Raw genomic sequence first — 17,138 nt, 5'->3', positions numbered from 1 at the left:
TGTAGATGGCAGCATTGGACAGTTCGTTACAATAACCATGATGTTCATAGCAGTGGATGGGCATCAGGTCATGCACACATTGTCCATTTTATCATGTAAATCTGAACTTTGAGTTTATTTTAAATCCAGTTTCAAGTTTGACTTGATGTAGTACCGATGAAATCCAGATATAATATATTACAAAGGTTATAATCTGTGTATTAATTGGACAACATTAATTCACACCTGCAATAAATACAAGTAGAGCACATTTTAAAACCAAAACGTTTTTATTTTTCCTTCTTCTGATACAAAAGTTTTTTTTAATAAACATGTTTTTAGGTTTTAGACTCTTTTTTTTTTTTTTTTACAAAGATAAATTAGCATTTCTTATAATACATTAAAAGACATCAAACACCTGTTTCTCTTTACAAAATAGTTCATTTTCTAAAAGTACTTCACGGAGTTGTGGGGTTGGCAGTACCCAAAGGTCTTAGGTACTAACAGGTCAAAATCACACTTCAAAAGGCACTTTCTAAACCACACCCTATTCCTCATAGTGTTTGACTTGATCACTATATGGGGAATGATAAGGTTGCATTTGAAACCTATTAACTAGAGTGTTATACATTCAGACTCACAGAAACAGAGGACTTGTCTGGTATAGACTGGCAACACAGTAGAGAGACAGGCTGCAGTAACAGAGTAGAGAGACAGGCTGCAGTAACAGAGTAGAGAGACAGGCTGCAGTAACAGAGTAGAGAGACAGGCTGCAGTAACAGAGTAGAGAGAGAGACAGGCTGCAGTAACACAGTAGAGAGACAGGCTGCAGTAACAGAGTAGAGAGAGAGACAGGCTGCAGTAACACAGTAGAGAGACAGGCTGCAGTAACAGAGTAGAGAGAGAGACAGGCTGCAGTAACACAGTAGAGAGACAGGCTGCAGTAACAGAGTAGAGAGAGAGACAGGCTGCAGTAACACAGTAGAGAGACAGGCTGCAGTAACAGAGTAGAGAGAGAGACATGCTGCAGTAACAGAGTAGAGAGAGAGAGACAGGCTGCAGTAATTTGACTGTCTCTCTGCTGTCTCTGTGTTGGACTGTCTCTCTGCTGTCTCTGTGTTTGACTGTCTCTCTGCTGTCTCTGTGTTTGACTGTCTCTCTGCTGTCTCTGTGTTTGACTGTCTCTCTGCTGTGTGTGTTGTGTTGACTGTTTATTGGTGGTTGCAGCTTAATGCAATAATAACTCAGCTGATGCAGCAGATTTTAATGGAGGTGGATTGCACAAGGGTGCAACTGTACAGACTGTATGAGTTTGACTCCCTGTGTGTGTGTGTGTGTGTGTGTGTGTGTGTGTGTGTGTGTGTGTGTGTGTGTGTGTGTGTGTGTGCGTGTGTGTGTGTGTGTGTGTGTGTGTGTGTGTGTGTGTGTGTGTGTGTGTGTGTGTGTGTGTGTGTGTGTGTGTGTGTGTGTGTGTGTGTGTGTGTGTGCGTGTGTGTGTGTGTGTGTGTGTGTGTGTGTGTGTGTGTGTGTGTGTGTGTGTGTGTGTGTGTGTGTGTGTGTGTGTGTGTCTGTTGGTGTATTACAGCTTTTGTATAATGTATTTTGGGGGTTGATTGTCTAACATCAGTCATAATAACCCTTCATTTACTTCTATCACCGGTAAAAAATACAGAAAGAACCTTACATCGGTTCATTACTGACTGCCATTCCTAAGGGTTCCATGAGTGGCTGGAGAATGTCAAGGGTTAATGTTCAGAGTTCATAGTTGAGAGTCTATTTCCTCGTTAAGACTGCGTGGAGGTCAGCTGTGCTGCTCGCTGAGGACTGAGGTAAAGGACACAGGCCTACGTTTCCCAAGTGCCTTAGATGCAGCACCATAGAGTCTAGTCACTACAAATCCCAAGTCTCTTTGCAGTAGCATAGCTTTTGGCTGTCTGGGCAGCCCAGTCTCCCGTTCCTCATAAGGCATGTTAACCAAGCTACATCCACATCAGCTAGTCATAGTGCATTTCAGTGTGGCTGTAGTTTAGATCTGTACATCATCTGGACCATGACTCTCCAGTGTAAATTCAACCTTTAAAATGCCTGTCTGAAGTCAGAAGGTTCTATAGGTCAGCCCAGAGTCTGCTGTAGGCTACAGGGTCAGTCTCTTCTCTGGCAGTGGGTTAGTCTGCTAGTAGGGAGAGAACCACAGAACAAGTGGGCATAGGAAACCGCTGTCTGCTTAGGGGTGCTATTTATCTGTTTGTTCTTTTCTTTCGCTCTCTCCATCAGATAGTGGATCTAGTATTGGGTTTGGGGGCAGGTTTGCTTTATAGAGCCACCCGGTTCCTATCTTCCCCTCTCCCTCTCTCCTCACACCACCGTCTCGTTGCCCTTGCCAGGTTTTATCCAGCTGTCCCCCGGTGCCCGCTTGCCCCTCCCTGCCCGACCGTCTCTCCACAGCCGGGCAGAGCACCGTTTCCAGGTGTGGAGGGTTTTGGCCGACCAGATCCACATGCCCGACGTGATGCCCACCAGCAGAGACATAAAGATCCTCAGCATCTCTGCTGCCACGTATGAGTCCCTGGCACTGGCCCTGAAGTCCCCCCAGTGGGACAGCTGGTAGAGGTAGCAGCCTATCACGGTGGACGCAGGTACCATGTACAGCACAGAGAACACCCCGATCTTCACCATCAGACGCTCCAGCTTGTCCGTCTTGGCCCCGTCCTTCTGCAGGTTGGAGCGGATCTTAAACAGGGCCACCAGGCCGGCGCAGATGAACAGAGTGCCGATGAGGAGGTAGGTGGCGAGCGGGGCGACCACGAAGCCCGTCAGGGCCTCTTGCTGTAGATTACCCACGTAGCAAAGCCCCGTGAGGTCATCAGCGTCTACTAGTCGCATGATGAGGATGACGATGGTCTTGACGGCGGGGATGGCCCAGGCTGCTATGTGGAAGTAGGAGCTGTGCATTTCGATGGCCTCGTGACCCCACTTTAACCCTGCAGCCAGGAACCAGGTCAGAGTCAGAATCACCCACCTGGGAGGAGGCAGAGAGAGAGAGACAGGTTAGAGAGCTGGGAGTCGACTATTCTAACGCTTTCATTCAAATCTATTCCTTAGAGTGTAATCCTTTTGGCCAGTGTGTGTGTGTGTGCCCACCACAGCGAGGAGGCCATGCCAAAGAAGTAGAGCAGGAGGAAGACGATGGCACAGCCGGTACTCTTTAACCCTTCCTGTACCAGAACAGGAACTGCTGCCTCCTCCAGATCACATGATACACGCTCCCGACCCAGAGTCAGGCGCACCTACAGGGAGACCGACAGAGACAGAGGTTAGACCAGGGGTCATCCAGGAGACCAGGGGTCATCCAGGAGACTAGGATTGAGTCTACATACTCTAGCATGTTGCACCCTCTACAACCACTGTGATTATTATTATCTGACCATGCTGGTCATTTATGAACATTTGAACATCTTGGCCATGTTCTGTTATGATCTCCACCCGGCACAGCCAGAAGAGGACTGGCCACCCCTCATAGCCTGGATCCTCTCTAGGTTTCTTCCTAGATTCTGGTCTTTCTAGGGAGTTTTTCCTAGCCACCGTGCTTCTACACCTGCATTGCTTGCTGTTTGGGGTTTTAGGCTGGGTTTCGGCTGATGTACAAAAGGGCTTTATAAATGAATTGGATTGACTTGATTACCTACATTCCTCCTCACTACTGGTAGCTGAAAGGACTGGACAGGTTTACAACAAACTGCTTCCACCTCTCATATTAGTGATCATGGAGAAGAGGAGGCTAGTTTAAATGATTGAGAAACAGCCAAGGGCTTTTAAACTGATTTGAATCATGTAAGTCAGAGGTCGGCAACACAGGGGTCGGCAACCCTGGGGTCGGCAACACAGGGGTCGGCAACCCTGGAGTCGGCAACACAGGGGTCGGCAAAACAGGGGTCGGCAACACAGGGGTCGGCAACCCTGGAGTCGGCAACACAGGGGTCGGCAACCCTGGAGTCGGCAACACAGGGGTCGGCAAAACAGGGGTCGGCAACACAGGGGTCGGCAACCATGTTCCTGGAGTGCCACAGATACTGCTGGATTTTGTTCCAACTAGGCTCCACACCGGACCAACAGAACTAATTGATCAGTTCAGTGGTTGCCTAAATTCAGCACACCTGCAACACTCCAGGACCAGTGTTGCCTACCCCAGTGTTGCCTACCCCTGCTCTAAGTCCTATGTCCTCACCAGGTAGGCCACGCTGTAGAGGTTGGAGCACATGGAGAGGAAGATGATGGGTCTCTCGGGGTAGGAGAAACGTGTTGAGTCCAGGAGGAAGGTGAGGACGGTCAGGGTGGTAGAGAGAAAACACAACACCGCCCACACTGCCATCCATCAACAGGTAAGCCAAACTAAGCTAGCAGTGTTATTAAAAAGTCTAATTGAAACACGTTCTCAGAACGTTGTTTAATTACTTTCAAATAACCTAGAATTTCCGTTCGCTGAATGTTAATAAAACCTCATAGGAAAGCGTTCTTGGGAACCATAGAAACATGTTCTCAGAACCTGCAAACTAATCATGAACATTCCCAGAAATGTTCACTTCCATTCTCAAAATGTTCCCAGAACCAATGGGAAGCCAGACATGTATGTTCCCACAACTTCCAAGGAACCAAATGTGCTAGATGGGATGTATGTTGCTGCACTTGAAATACTTCATCATCATGCAGGGTTGTTGTTGATGCATGTGTGAGTAAAGTGTAGGCCTTTCAGCTATATATATATATATATATATATATATATATATATATATATATATATATATATATATATATATATATATATATATATATATATATATATATATATATTTATATATTTATTTATTATATATATATATTTATATATTTTAAAGATACAGCTAGACGTGACTAAAATGGCTCAGTACTGCTTATTACCTGATCATAATCCACTAAACATCAGTTTCAAGGACGTGACAAAGGTCTGCTTTGATAATGTTTTGGCCAACACAATGTTTTTTGTTGTCAATAGCGAACGGTAGCCAAACAGCCGAAGTTCATTTGGAATGTCATGCATTCATTCAAAACACATGGTGTTTTACTCTTTGGGATTTCTATTTCTTTGCTACAATTGGTAGGTAATTTACATTTATAAATAGTTGCAGGTGGAACTGTTACATGTTTTAGTTTAGAGTCAATGAATGTGATTGTTGCCAAATTGTGTTTCTTTCAGGCCAATTGTGTTTGTAGTTGGTCTCAGAACAGACTTGAGGGTGTAGTTACAGCACTGAACCTGTAGATGGCAGCATTGGACAGTTCGTTACAATAACCATGATGTTCATAGCAGTGGATGGGCATCAGGTCATGCACACATTGTCCATTTTATCATGTAAATCTGAACTTTGAGTTTATTTTAAATCCAGTTTCAAGTTTGACTTGATGTAGTACCGATGAAATCCAGATATAATATATTACAAAGGTTATAATCTGTGTATTAATTGGACAACATTAATTCACACCTGCAATAAATACAAGTAGAGCACATTTTAAAACCAAAACGTTTTTATTTTTCCTTCTTCTGATACAAAAGTTTTTTTTAATAAACATGTTTTTAGGTTTTAGACTCTTTTTTTTTTTTTTTTACAAAGATAAATTAGCATTTCTTATAATACATTAAAAGACATCAAACACCTGTTTCTCTTTACAAAATAGTTCATTTTCTAAAAGTACTTCACGGAGTTGTGGGGTTGGCAGTACCCAAAGGTCTTAGGTACTAACAGGTCAAAATCACACTTCAAAAGGCACTTTCTAAACCACACCCTATTCCTCATAGTGTTTGACTTGATCACTATATGGGGAATGATAAGGTTGCATTTGAAACCTATTAACTAGAGTGTTATACATTCAGACTCACAGAAACAGAGGACTTGTCTGGTATAGACTGGCAACACAGTAGAGAGACAGGCTGCAGTAACAGAGTAGAGAGACAGGCTGCAGTAACAGAGTAGAGAGACAGGCTGCAGTAACAGAGTAGAGAGACAGGCTGCAGTAACAGAGTAGAGAGAGAGACAGGCTGCAGTAACACAGTAGAGAGACAGGCTGCAGTAACAGAGTAGAGAGAGAGACAGGCTGCAGTAACACAGTAGAGAGACAGGCTGCAGTAACAGAGTAGAGAGAGAGACAGGCTGCAGTAACACAGTAGAGAGACAGGCTGCAGTAACAGAGTAGAGAGAGAGACAGGCTGCAGTAACACAGTAGAGAGACAGGCTGCAGTAACAGAGTAGAGAGAGAGACATGCTGCAGTAACAGAGTAGAGAGAGAGAGACAGGCTGCAGTAATTTGACTGTCTCTCTGCTGTCTCTGTGTTGGACTGTCTCTCTGCTGTCTCTGTGTTTGACTGTCTCTCTGCTGTCTCTGTGTTTGACTGTCTCTCTGCTGTCTCTGTGTTTGACTGTCTCTCTGCTGTGTGTGTTGTGTTGACTGTTTATTGGTGGTTGCAGCTTAATGCAATAATAACTCAGCTGATGCAGCAGATTTTAATGGAGGTGGATTGCACAAGGGTGCAACTGTACAGACTGTATGAGTTTGACTCCCTGTGTGTGTGTGTGTGTGTGTGTGTGTGTGTGTGTGTGTGTGTGTGTGTGTGTGTGTGTGTGTGCGTGCGTGCGTGTGTGTGTGTGTGTGTGTGTGTGTGTGTGTGTGTGTGTGTGTGTGTGTGTGTGTGTGTGTGTGTGTGCGTGTGTGTGTGTGTGTGTGTGTGTGTGTGTGTGTGTGTGTGTGTGTGTGTGTGTGTGTGTGTGTGTGTGTGTGTGTGTCTGTTGGTGTATTACAGCTTTTGTATAATGTATTTTGGGGGTTGATTGTCTAACATCAGTCATAATAACCCTTCATTTACTTCTATCACCGGTAAAAAATACAGAAAGAACCTTACATCGGTTCATTACTGACTGCCATTCCTAAGGGTTCCATGAGTGGCTGGAGAATGTCAAGGGTTAATGTTCAGAGTTCATAGTTGAGAGTCTATTTCCTCGTTAAGACTGCGTGGAGGTCAGCTGTGCTGCTCGCTGAGGACTGAGGTAAAGGACACAGGCCTACGTTTCCCAAGTGCCTTAGATGCAGCACCATAGAGTCTAGTCACTACAAATCCCAAGTCTCTTTGCAGTAGCATAGCTTTTGGCTGTCTGGGCAGCCCAGTCTCCCGTTCCTCATAAGGCATGTTAACCAAGCTACATCCACATCAGCTAGTCATAGTGCATTTCAGTGTGGCTGTAGTTTAGATCTGTACATCATCTGGACCATGACTCTCCAGTGTAAATTCAACCTTTAAAATGCCTGTCTGAAGTCAGAAGGTTCTATAGGTCAGCCCAGAGTCTGCTGTAGGCTACAGGGTCAGTCTCTTCTCTGGCAGTGGGTTAGTCTGCTAGTAGGGAGAGAACCACAGAACAAGTGGGCATAGGAAACCGCTGTCTGCTTAGGGGTGCTATTTATCTGTTTGTTCTTTTCTTTCGCTCTCTCCATCAGATAGTGGATCTAGTATTGGGTTTGGGGGCAGGTTTGCTTTATAGAGCCACCCGGTTCCTATCTTCCCCTCTCCCTCTCTCCTCACACCACCGTCTCGTTGCCCTTGCCAGGTTTTATCCAGCTGTCCCCCGGTGCCCGCTTGCCCCTCCCTGCCCGACCGTCTCTCCACAGCCGGGCAGAGCACCGTTTCCAGGTGTGGAGGGTTTTGGCCGACCAGATCCACATGCCCGACGTGATGCCCACCAGCAGAGACATAAAGATCCTCAGCATCTCTGCTGCCACGTATGAGTCCCTGGCACTGGCCCTGAAGTCCCCCCAGTGGGACAGCTGGTAGAGGTAGCAGCCTATCACGGTGGACGCAGGTACCATGTACAGCACAGAGAACACCCCGATCTTCACCATCAGACGCTCCAGCTTGTCCGTCTTGGCCCCGTCCTTCTGCAGGTTGGAGCGGATCTTAAACAGGGCCACCAGGCCGGCGCAGATGAACAGAGTGCCGATGAGGAGGTAGGTGGCGAGCGGGGCGACCACGAAGCCCGTCAGGGCCTCTTGCTGTAGATTACCCACGTAGCAAAGCCCCGTGAGGTCATCAGCGTCTACTAGTCGCATGATGAGGATGACGATGGTCTTGACGGCGGGGATGGCCCAGGCTGCTATGTGGAAGTAGGAGCTGTGCATTTCGATGGCCTCGTGACCCCACTTTAACCCTGCAGCCAGGAACCAGGTCAGAGTCAGAATCACCCACCTGGGAGGAGGCAGAGAGAGAGAGACAGGTTAGAGAGCTGGGAGTCGACTATTCTAACGCTTTCATTCAAATCTATTCCTTAGAGTGTAATCCTTTTGGCCAGTGTGTGTGTGTGTGCCCACCACAGCGAGGAGGCCATGCCAAAGAAGTAGAGCAGGAGGAAGACGATGGCACAGCCGGTACTCTTTAACCCTTCCTGTACCAGAACAGGAACTGCTGCCTCCTCCAGATCACATGATACACGCTCCCGACCCAGAGTCAGGCGCACCTACAGGGAGACCGACAGAGACAGAGGTTAGACCAGGGGTCATCCAGGAGACCAGGGGTCATCCAGGAGACTAGGATTGAGTCTACATACTCTAGCATGTTGCACCCTCTACAACCACTGTGATTATTATTATCTGACCATGCTGGTCATTTATGAACATTTGAACATCTTGGCCATGTTCTGTTATGATCTCCACCCGGCACAGCCAGAAGAGGACTGGCCACCCCTCATAGCCTGGATCCTCTCTAGGTTTCTTCCTAGATTCTGGTCTTTCTAGGGAGTTTTTCCTAGCCACCGTGCTTCTACACCTGCATTGCTTGCTGTTTGGGGTTTTAGGCTGGGTTTCGGCTGATGTACAAAAGGGCTTTATAAATGAATTGGATTGACTTGATTACCTACATTCCTCCTCACTACTGGTAGCTGAAAGGACTGGACAGGTTTACAACAAACTGCTTCCACCTCTCATATTAGTGATCATGGAGAAGAGGAGGCTAGTTTAAATGATTGAGAAACAGCCAAGGGCTTTTAAACTGATTTGAATCATGTAAGTCAGAGGTCGGCAACACAGGGGTCGGCAACCCTGGGGTCGGCAACACAGGGGTCGGCAACCCTGGAGTCGGCAACACAGGGGTCGGCAAAACAGGGGTCGGCAACACAGGGGTCGGCAACCCTGGAGTCGGCAACACAGGGGTCGGCAACCCTGGAGTCGGCAACACAGGGGTCGGCAAAACAGGGGTCGGCAACACAGGGGTCGGCAACCATGTTCCTGGAGTGCCACAGATACTGCTGGATTTTGTTCCAACTAGGCTCCACACCGGACCAACAGAACTAATTGATCAGTTCAGTGGTTGCCTAAATTCAGCACACCTGCAACACTCCAGGACCAGTGTTGCCTACCCCAGTGTTGCCTACCCCTGCTCTAAGTCCTATGTCCTCACCAGGTAGGCCACGCTGTAGAGGTTGGAGCACATGGAGAGGAAGATGATGGGTCTCTCGGGGTAGGAGAAACGTGTTGAGTCCAGGAGGAAGGTGAGGACGGTCAGGGTGGTAGAGAGAAAACACAACACCGCCCACACTGCCATCCACACGTCTGTAAACACCTTGGCCCCGCGCCGGTACAGCCCCGCGTCATACCCACACTGCAGTGCACAGCTGTGGCTCCGCCTCACCCAGGCATACTGGTCTGGCCCGGCCCCCAGGGCCTGGCACTCCTCCTCCTGGGGGGGCAGGGGTCGGACGGGGTGGAAAGGGGCGTCCTCGTCCCCTGGACCCTCCATACACATGTGATTGTGGTCGTTCTGGGGGGGGAACAGGCTGCAGTTGAGTAGCTCTGGCCAGACAAAGCCAAACTCTATTAGGACTGGCAGACACTTCCTCTTGACAGACAGACACATGCTGCCACACGGCCCGATGGGGATGGGAACCTTGTCTGTACACATGGGCACGTACACCGCACACAGGAAGAACTGGAGAGAGAGACAGAGAGGTGTTATCTTTGCATATGTACACTTAATGAATTTCTAAAAATGTTATAATGATTCTGTGTGCATTGCTCTGTCTGCTTTCCCTGTGTTTCATCATGGTCCTTAGTCTGATTCCTATTCTAATTTCAGACTACAACTGGAAATGAAAGGAACTGTGTTTTGGGCTTAGTCAGGAAAGCCAGGCAACGAGCACAAAAGTTTGTGGTGAAACCTTAAGTGAATTTTAAATTATTAAAGCCACTACAACAAAAACAGTTAATTCAATACTCATACAGATAATGTCATGGAGAAATGTATTTTTATATAACAAGGCAAGTCAGTTAAGAACAAAATTCTGATTTACAATGACGGCCTACCGAAAGGCAAAATGCCTCCTGTGGGGACGTAAATGTCTGGCTACTTTAACTGAGGGGGACCAACTCTACTGTCACTCTCTGGGCAGCATACTTCAGTCAAGATAACTGTCTAGCCATAAACACACCATCTAAACAAGCCCGCTATGTGAGTACCCTACTACTTTAACTGAGGGGGACCAACTCTACTGTCACTCTCTGGGCAGCATACTTCAGTCAAGATAACTGTCTAGCCATAAACACAACATCTATACAAGTTAATGTATCGGGGCTAAGTTTGTGTGTGTGTATGGGGAGGGCAGCAGGAGGCTTGTTTTCCCCCCTCCGCAACAGGAGGCTTGTTTTCCCTCCTCTGCAGCAGGAGGCTTGTTTTCCCCCCTCTGCAGCAGGAGGCTTGTTTTCCCCCCTCCGCAACAGGAGGCTTGTTTTCCCCCCTCTGCAGCAGGAGGCTTGTTTTCCCCCCTCCGCAGCAGCAGGAGGCTTGTTTCCCCGTCTCCGCAGCAGGAGGCTTGTTTTCCCCCTCCGCAGCAGGAGGCTTGTTTTCCCCCTCCGCAGCAGGAGGCTTGTTTTCCCCCCTCTGCAGCAGGAGGCTTGTTTTCCCCCCTCTGCAGCAGGAGGCTTGTTTTCCCCCCTCTGCAGCAGGAGGCTTGTTTTCCCCCCTCTGCAGCAGGAGGCTTGTTTCCCCCCCTCCGCAACAGGAGGCTTGTTTTCCCTCCTCTGCAGCAGGAGGCTTGTTTTCCCCCCTCTGCAGCAGGAGGCTTGTTTTCCCCCCTCCGCAACAGGAGGCTTGTTTTCCCTCCTCCGCAGCAGGAGGCTTGTTTTCCCCCCTCTGCAGCAGGAGGCTTGTTTTCCCCCCTCCGCAACAGGAGGCTTGTTTTCCCTCCTCCGCAGCAGGAGGCTTGTTTTCCCCCCTCCGCAGCAGGTGGCTTGTTTTCCCCCCTCCGCAGCAGGTGGCTTGTTTCCCCCCCTCCACAGCAGGAGGCTTGTTTTCCCCCCTCCACAGCAGGAGGCTTGTTTACCCGCCTCCGCAGCAGGAGGCTTGTTTTCCCCCTCCGCAGCAGGAGGCTTGTTTTCCCCCTCTGCAGCAGGAGGCTTGTTTTCCCCCCTCTGCAGCAGGAGGCTTGTTTCCCCCCCTCCACAGCAGGAGGCTTGTTTTCCTCCCTCCGCAGCAGGAGGCTTGTTTTCCCCCCTCTGCAGCAGGAGGCTTGTTTTCCCCCCTCTGCAGCAGGAGGCTTGTTTTCCCCCCTCTGCAGCAGGAGGCTTGTTTTCCCCCCTCCGCAACAGGAGGCTTGTTTTCCCTCCTCTGCAGCAGGAGGCTTGTTTTCCCCCCTCTGCAGCAGGAGGCTTGTTTTCCCCCCTCCGCAACAGGAGGCTTGTTTTCCCTCCTCTGCAGCAGGAGGCTTGTTTTCCCCCCTCTGCAGCAGGAGGCTTGTTTTCCCCCCTCTGCAACAGGAGGCTTGTTTTCCCTCCTCCGCAGCAGGAGGCTTGTTTTCCCCCCTCTGCAGCAGGAGGCTTGTTTTCCCCCCTCTGCAGCAGGAGGCTTGTTTTCCCCCCTCTGCAGCAGGAGGCTTGTTTCCCCCCCTCCGCAACAGGAGGCTTGTTTTCCCTCCTCTGCAGCAGGAGGCTTGTTTTCCCCCCTCTGCAGCAGGAGGCTTGTTTCCCCCCCTCCGCAACAGGAGGCTTGTTTTCCCTCCTCTGCAGCAGGAGGCTTGTTTTCCCCCCTCTGCAGCAGGAGGCTTGTTTTCCCCCCTCCGCAACAGGAGGCTTGTTTTCCCTCCTCCGCAGCAGGAGGCTTGTTTTCCCCCCTCTGCAGCAGGAGGCTTGTTTTCCCCCCTCCGCAACAGGAGGCTTGTTTTCCCTCCTCCGCAGCAGGAGGCTTGTTTTCCCCCCTCCGCAGCAGGTGGCTTGTTTTCCCCCCTCCGCAGCAGGTGGCTTGTTTCCCCCCCTCCACAGCAGGAGGCTTGTTTTCCCCCCTCCACAGCAGGAGGCTTGTTTACCCGCCTCCGCAGCAGGAGGCTTGTTTTCCCCCTCCGCAGCAGGAGGCTTGTTTTCCCCCTCTGCAGCAGGAGGCTTGTTTTCCCCCCTCTGCAGCAGGAGGCTTGTTTCCCCCCCTCCACAGCAGGAGGCTTGTTTTCCTCCCTCCGCAGCAGGAGGCTTGTTTTCCCCCCTCTGCAGCAGGAGGCTTGTTTTCCCCCCTCTGCAGCAGGAGGCTTGTTTTCCCCCCTCTGCAGCAGGAGGCTTGTTTTCCCCCCTCCGCAACAGGAGGCTTGTTTTCCCTCCTCTGCAGCAGGAGGCTTGTTTTCCCCCCTCTGCAGCAGGAGGCTTGTTTTCCCCCCTCCGCAACAGGAGGCTTGTTTTCCCTCCTCTGCAGCAGGAGGCTTGTTTTCCCCCCTCTGCAGCAGGAGGCTTGTTTTCCCCCCTCTGCAACAGGAGGCTTGTTTTCCCTCCTCCGCAGCAGGAGGCTTGTTTTCCCCCCTCCGCAGCAGGAGGCTTGTTTTCCCTCCTCCGCAGCAGGAGGCTTGTTTTCCCCCCTCCGCAGCAGGTAACTAGAGTGCTGCCACTGTTCACAGCCCAGTGTGTGTGTGTGTGTGTGTGTGTGTGTGTGTGTGTGTGTGTGTGTGTGTGTGTGTGTGTGTGTGTGTGTGTGTGTGTGTGTGTGTGTGTGTGTGTGAAAGAGCCTAATCTGTTGGATGGCGACTTCTCACAGCCGTCAGTCCAGACCTCTCACACTGAACCACAAGAGACAGACAACCACAACCCAAACTACACAACCACAACACAACCTACACAACCTACACAACACAAACTACACAACCAGAACACAACCTACACAACCACAACACAAACTACACAACCACAACACAAACTACACAACCTACACAACCCCATAATCACTCCAATAACCTATAGCATCCAGACAACCACAACACAAACTACACAAACTACACAACCCCATAATCAATCCAATAACCTATAGCATCCAGACAACTACAACACAAACTACACAACCCCATAATCACTCCAGTAACCTATAGCATCCAGACAACTACAACACAAACTACACAACCCCATAATCACTCCAGTAACCTATAGCATCCAGACAACTACAACACAAACTACACAACCCCATAATCACTCCAGTAACCTATAGCATCCAGACAACTACAACACAAACTACACAACCCCATAATCACTCCAATAACCTATAGCATCCAGACAACTACAACACAAACTACACAACCCCATAATCACTCCAGTAACCTATAGCATCCAGACAACCACAACACAAACTACACAAACTACACAACCCCATAATCACTCCAGTAACCTATAGCATCCAGACAACCACAACACAAACTACACAAACTACACAACCCCATAATCAATCCAATAACCTATAGCATCCAGACAACTACAACACAAACTACACAAACTACACAACCCCATAATCAATCCAATAACCTATAGCATCCAGACAACTACAACACAAACTACACAACCCCATAATCACTCCAGTAACCTATAGCATCCAGACAACTACAACACAAACTACACAACCCCATAATCACTCCAGTAACCTATAGCATCCAGACAACTACAACACAAACTACACAACCCCATAATCACTCCAGTAACCTATAGCATCCAGACAACTACAACACAAACTACACAACCCCATAATCACTCCAATAACCTATAGCATCCAGACAACTACAACACAAACTACACAACCCCATAATCACTCCAGTAACCTATAGCATCCAGACAACCACAACACAAACTACACAAACTACACAACCCCATAATCACTCCAGTAACCTATAGCATCCAGACAACTACAACACAAACTACACAAACTACACAACCCCATAATCACTCCAATAACCTATAGCATCCAGACAACCACAACGCCACAATAATACCCCAAAAGCCCTTAAATAAATTAGAATTGGAGTAATGGACTGAATGTATGTTGATATATGTCAATGGTCAAGGTAAGGGACACTCTTAGAGAAACAGTAGCCAGTGGGTTGTTGTGTCTACAGACTATGGAGTGGTAAACCACAGTAAATTATCAACAGAACTGGATCCATTCATGCCATTGCCATCGAACCACACAAAAAAACTACTCATTGGTCATTTCAGTCAGGACAATAAAAACCTTTGAGAAGGACAAAATGGGATGGATTTAATTTCCAGCTTCATGGTGGTTCAGGCAGACAAGTGGCCTTACAGAGAGTAGTACTGAGGGCAGTATTGTTGTTACTCTATGGAGCTTGCCTGGCCCTCTCCTCTCCTCAGATAGATATATATTATATCACTGCCCCGTGCTGCTGAACCAAGACTGGATGGTCTCCCTGTGACTCTGTCATGTGCTCTCTGTCTCCCTCTCTCCACTGCCTGCTCCAACACACAGCCCAACCCAGCCTGAGAACCAACATGCGTGTGCCTTCAGTCGGCTGGAGCAGCTAGAGAGAGATTGTTTATTTCACTTTTGTATATTATCTACATCACTTGCTTTGGCAATGTTAACATATGTTTGTTTCCCATGCCAATAAATCCCCTTGAATTGAATTGAGAGAGTGTGTGTGTCTGGGGAGGGGGTCTTGTATTACTATCCTTGTGGGTACCAGAAATCCCTCAAAGTCCCCACAAGGATAGTAAAATAAGGAAAATTCTCCCTTGTGGGGACATTTCTCATGACAAAGGTTATTTTAGGCTTAGGGTTAGGTTTCGGGTTACAATTTGGGGTTAGGAGTTAGGAGTTAGGATGGCAGGTAGCCTAGCGGTTAAGAGTATTAGGCCAGTAACTGAAGTGTTGCTGATTTGAATCCCCGAGCTGACTAGGGTGAAATAATCTGCTGATGTGCCCTTGAGCAAGGCACTTAACCCTAACTGCTCCTGTCAAGTCACTCTGGATGAGAGGTCTGCTATATGACTGCAATGTAAAATAAGGTTTGTTAGGTTTAGGGATGTGTGTGTGTGTGTGTGTGTGTGTGTGTGTGTGTGTGTGTGTGTGTGTGTGTGTGTGTGTGTGTGTGTGTGTGTGTGTGTGTGTGTGTACCTTCAGTTGGCTGGAGCAGCCATACTGTATGAGTGGTGTGAAGGTGGTGAGCTGGAGCTCGGCGTCTGACTGCAGGACGTTGCCCACCAGGTTGGGCATCTTGGTGACGTTGTAGCCCAGGTCCTGGCACATGGCGATGCGTATCGGGTCGCACGTCATCTCCTCTGTCTCTTCGCCGAACGCACGCACCAGACCAAGGTGTCCTGGAACGCAGAGCAGCACGAGGGAGAGCGCTACCGCAGCAAGAGCGTCCACAGCCCGACCCATTGTCACTAGGAGAAAAAGTTCAAAAGTTATCAATTGATCTGGTTCCGGGCGTTGCCTGGTAGGGTAGACCACCGGGTCCTGGGGAAACACTAGTCCACTTCAGAGTGCGCGGTCGCCAATATGAAACCCTCCACTGGAAACACAGTTGGTTACATTCTATAACCCGTCAAGCGAAGTTGGAAACAACTTATCCAAAGGCAATAACAAAATGAAATGTTAAATCCAGATTTTCCTTGCAATTAAACTACTGCCTCGCGTTGCAGTGTCTGTTTCGATAGTTCCCTCTCTGGTTTTTCACGCACGAGACCTCGGAGATATCCTGGAGCCCTGTCCGTTCTGGTTCCCGGCTATAGTAGCTCCGTTAGGTCTTGCGCTGTGGTAAGAGGCTGCTGGTCTGTCTCTGTGGGTTCTGCCCGCGCGCCTCCGCCCCACTCCGTAAAGAGCGAATTCTCCATCTCTCTCGCCAGGGACAGCCAACCAGCGGCCAGGAGAGGTCTCAGAAGCCAATCAGCAGGCGGAAGAGCGCTCAGAAGGGCGGGGTTTCAGGTGAGGAAAGTTGCCTGTGGCCCTCTTCTCATGAGCGGACTCCACAGCATTTATTCCGGCTGTGGGTCATATTTTTAGAAATTCAAGGCAGTCTCGCCCTTGAAACATGAAACTTTTATTTGTATTTTTAAATCCCAAATTATCTTTAAAAAATGCTGCATCTCCACCATAGGCATACATCCCAATCAGAGGGATGTTTATAATGGATGTAATGTACAGTAATACTGCTGCATTGGATACCTCTAGTCTATTGGACATCCATACTGAAGGCTGTTTTTGTCCATCCCGCTCAAGACGGGCATAGAGAAAAGTTGTTGTCTTTTCTGTTTGTTCTGGAATGCTTAGTCTCTCTATCTTTGTGTGTGTTTACGTTGTTGTGATGACGCCCCGGGGACGCCCGGATGCTGGTTGAGATGTCGACGGGGTATGCCCTACCATCCTAAACACAGGAGTGGTGAGCGGTAGGTTATAGAAGAGCTGCATGTCTTCTTCTGGTCATTTATTCATATATCCAACCAAGAGAGAAAGCAAATAGACTAGAAAAACAACACGATCAGCGCGCTGCTTTTGTCTGTGCGTCCAAATTCAAGGCCAGTTGGTTTTTCCGTGAAGCGATTCCGTCCAGGGTTATTTAACGTGACAATTGACTGGTTGCAATAAAACGACCTCCACCCGCTGCCATACATGATGGATTGCTCCCCCTGCCCGCCAGTGCGCTCGAGGTCTACTCATGAGTAATTAGCGTGAGGGTGAAACAATGGCGTGAGCGCCCTGGAGCTGATGGTTATCAGGGTGGTGGAGATGGAGGGTGCTGTGTGTTAATGTGTGTGTCTGAATGGTGCCTGGTGGGAAAAGCTGAGGTGATTGTGCAGAAGGGAGATAACATATATATTTATAAACTGTCAATTGGAGT

General features: G+C 48.7%; 2 protein-coding genes across 2 annotated transcripts; both read right to left on the bottom strand.

Annotated features, from left to right (window-relative positions):
- Positions 1-250: 250 nt before the first annotated feature.
- Positions 251-4,343, bottom strand: LOC149972426 (frizzled-4-like). The gene is made up of 3 exons (XM_090218893.1): positions 4,205-4,343; positions 3,121-3,266; positions 251-2,998 (listed from the first exon to the last, which is right to left on the bottom strand). The coding sequence occupies exons 1-3, from the start codon at positions 4,235-4,237 to the stop codon at positions 2,335-2,337; spliced, it is 843 nt and encodes a 280-aa protein (XP_090075019.1). The 5' UTR covers positions 4,238-4,343; the 3' UTR covers positions 251-2,334.
- A 1,177-nt stretch (positions 4,344-5,520) lies between these two features.
- On the bottom strand, positions 5,521-16,131 carry fzd4 (frizzled class receptor 4). Its single transcript, XM_021581576.3, has 4 exons — positions 15,413-16,131; positions 9,449-9,976; positions 8,365-8,510; positions 5,521-8,242 (listed from the first exon to the last, which is right to left on the bottom strand). The coding sequence occupies exons 1-4, from the start codon at positions 15,677-15,679 to the stop codon at positions 7,579-7,581; spliced, it is 1,605 nt and encodes a 534-aa protein (XP_021437251.1). The 5' UTR covers positions 15,680-16,131; the 3' UTR covers positions 5,521-7,578.
- Between the last annotated feature and the right edge of the window lie 1,007 nt (positions 16,132-17,138).

The sequence above is a fragment of the Oncorhynchus mykiss genome, chromosome 24, assembly GCF_057628025.1.
Source record: "Oncorhynchus mykiss isolate SJ-2025 chromosome 24, ASM5762802v1, whole genome shotgun sequence".
In the NCBI taxonomy this organism is placed as follows: domain Eukaryota; kingdom Metazoa; phylum Chordata; class Actinopteri; order Salmoniformes; family Salmonidae; genus Oncorhynchus; species Oncorhynchus mykiss.
Note: the sequence above shows the minus strand (reverse complement) of the source record. Positions and strands in the feature narration are given on the sequence as shown.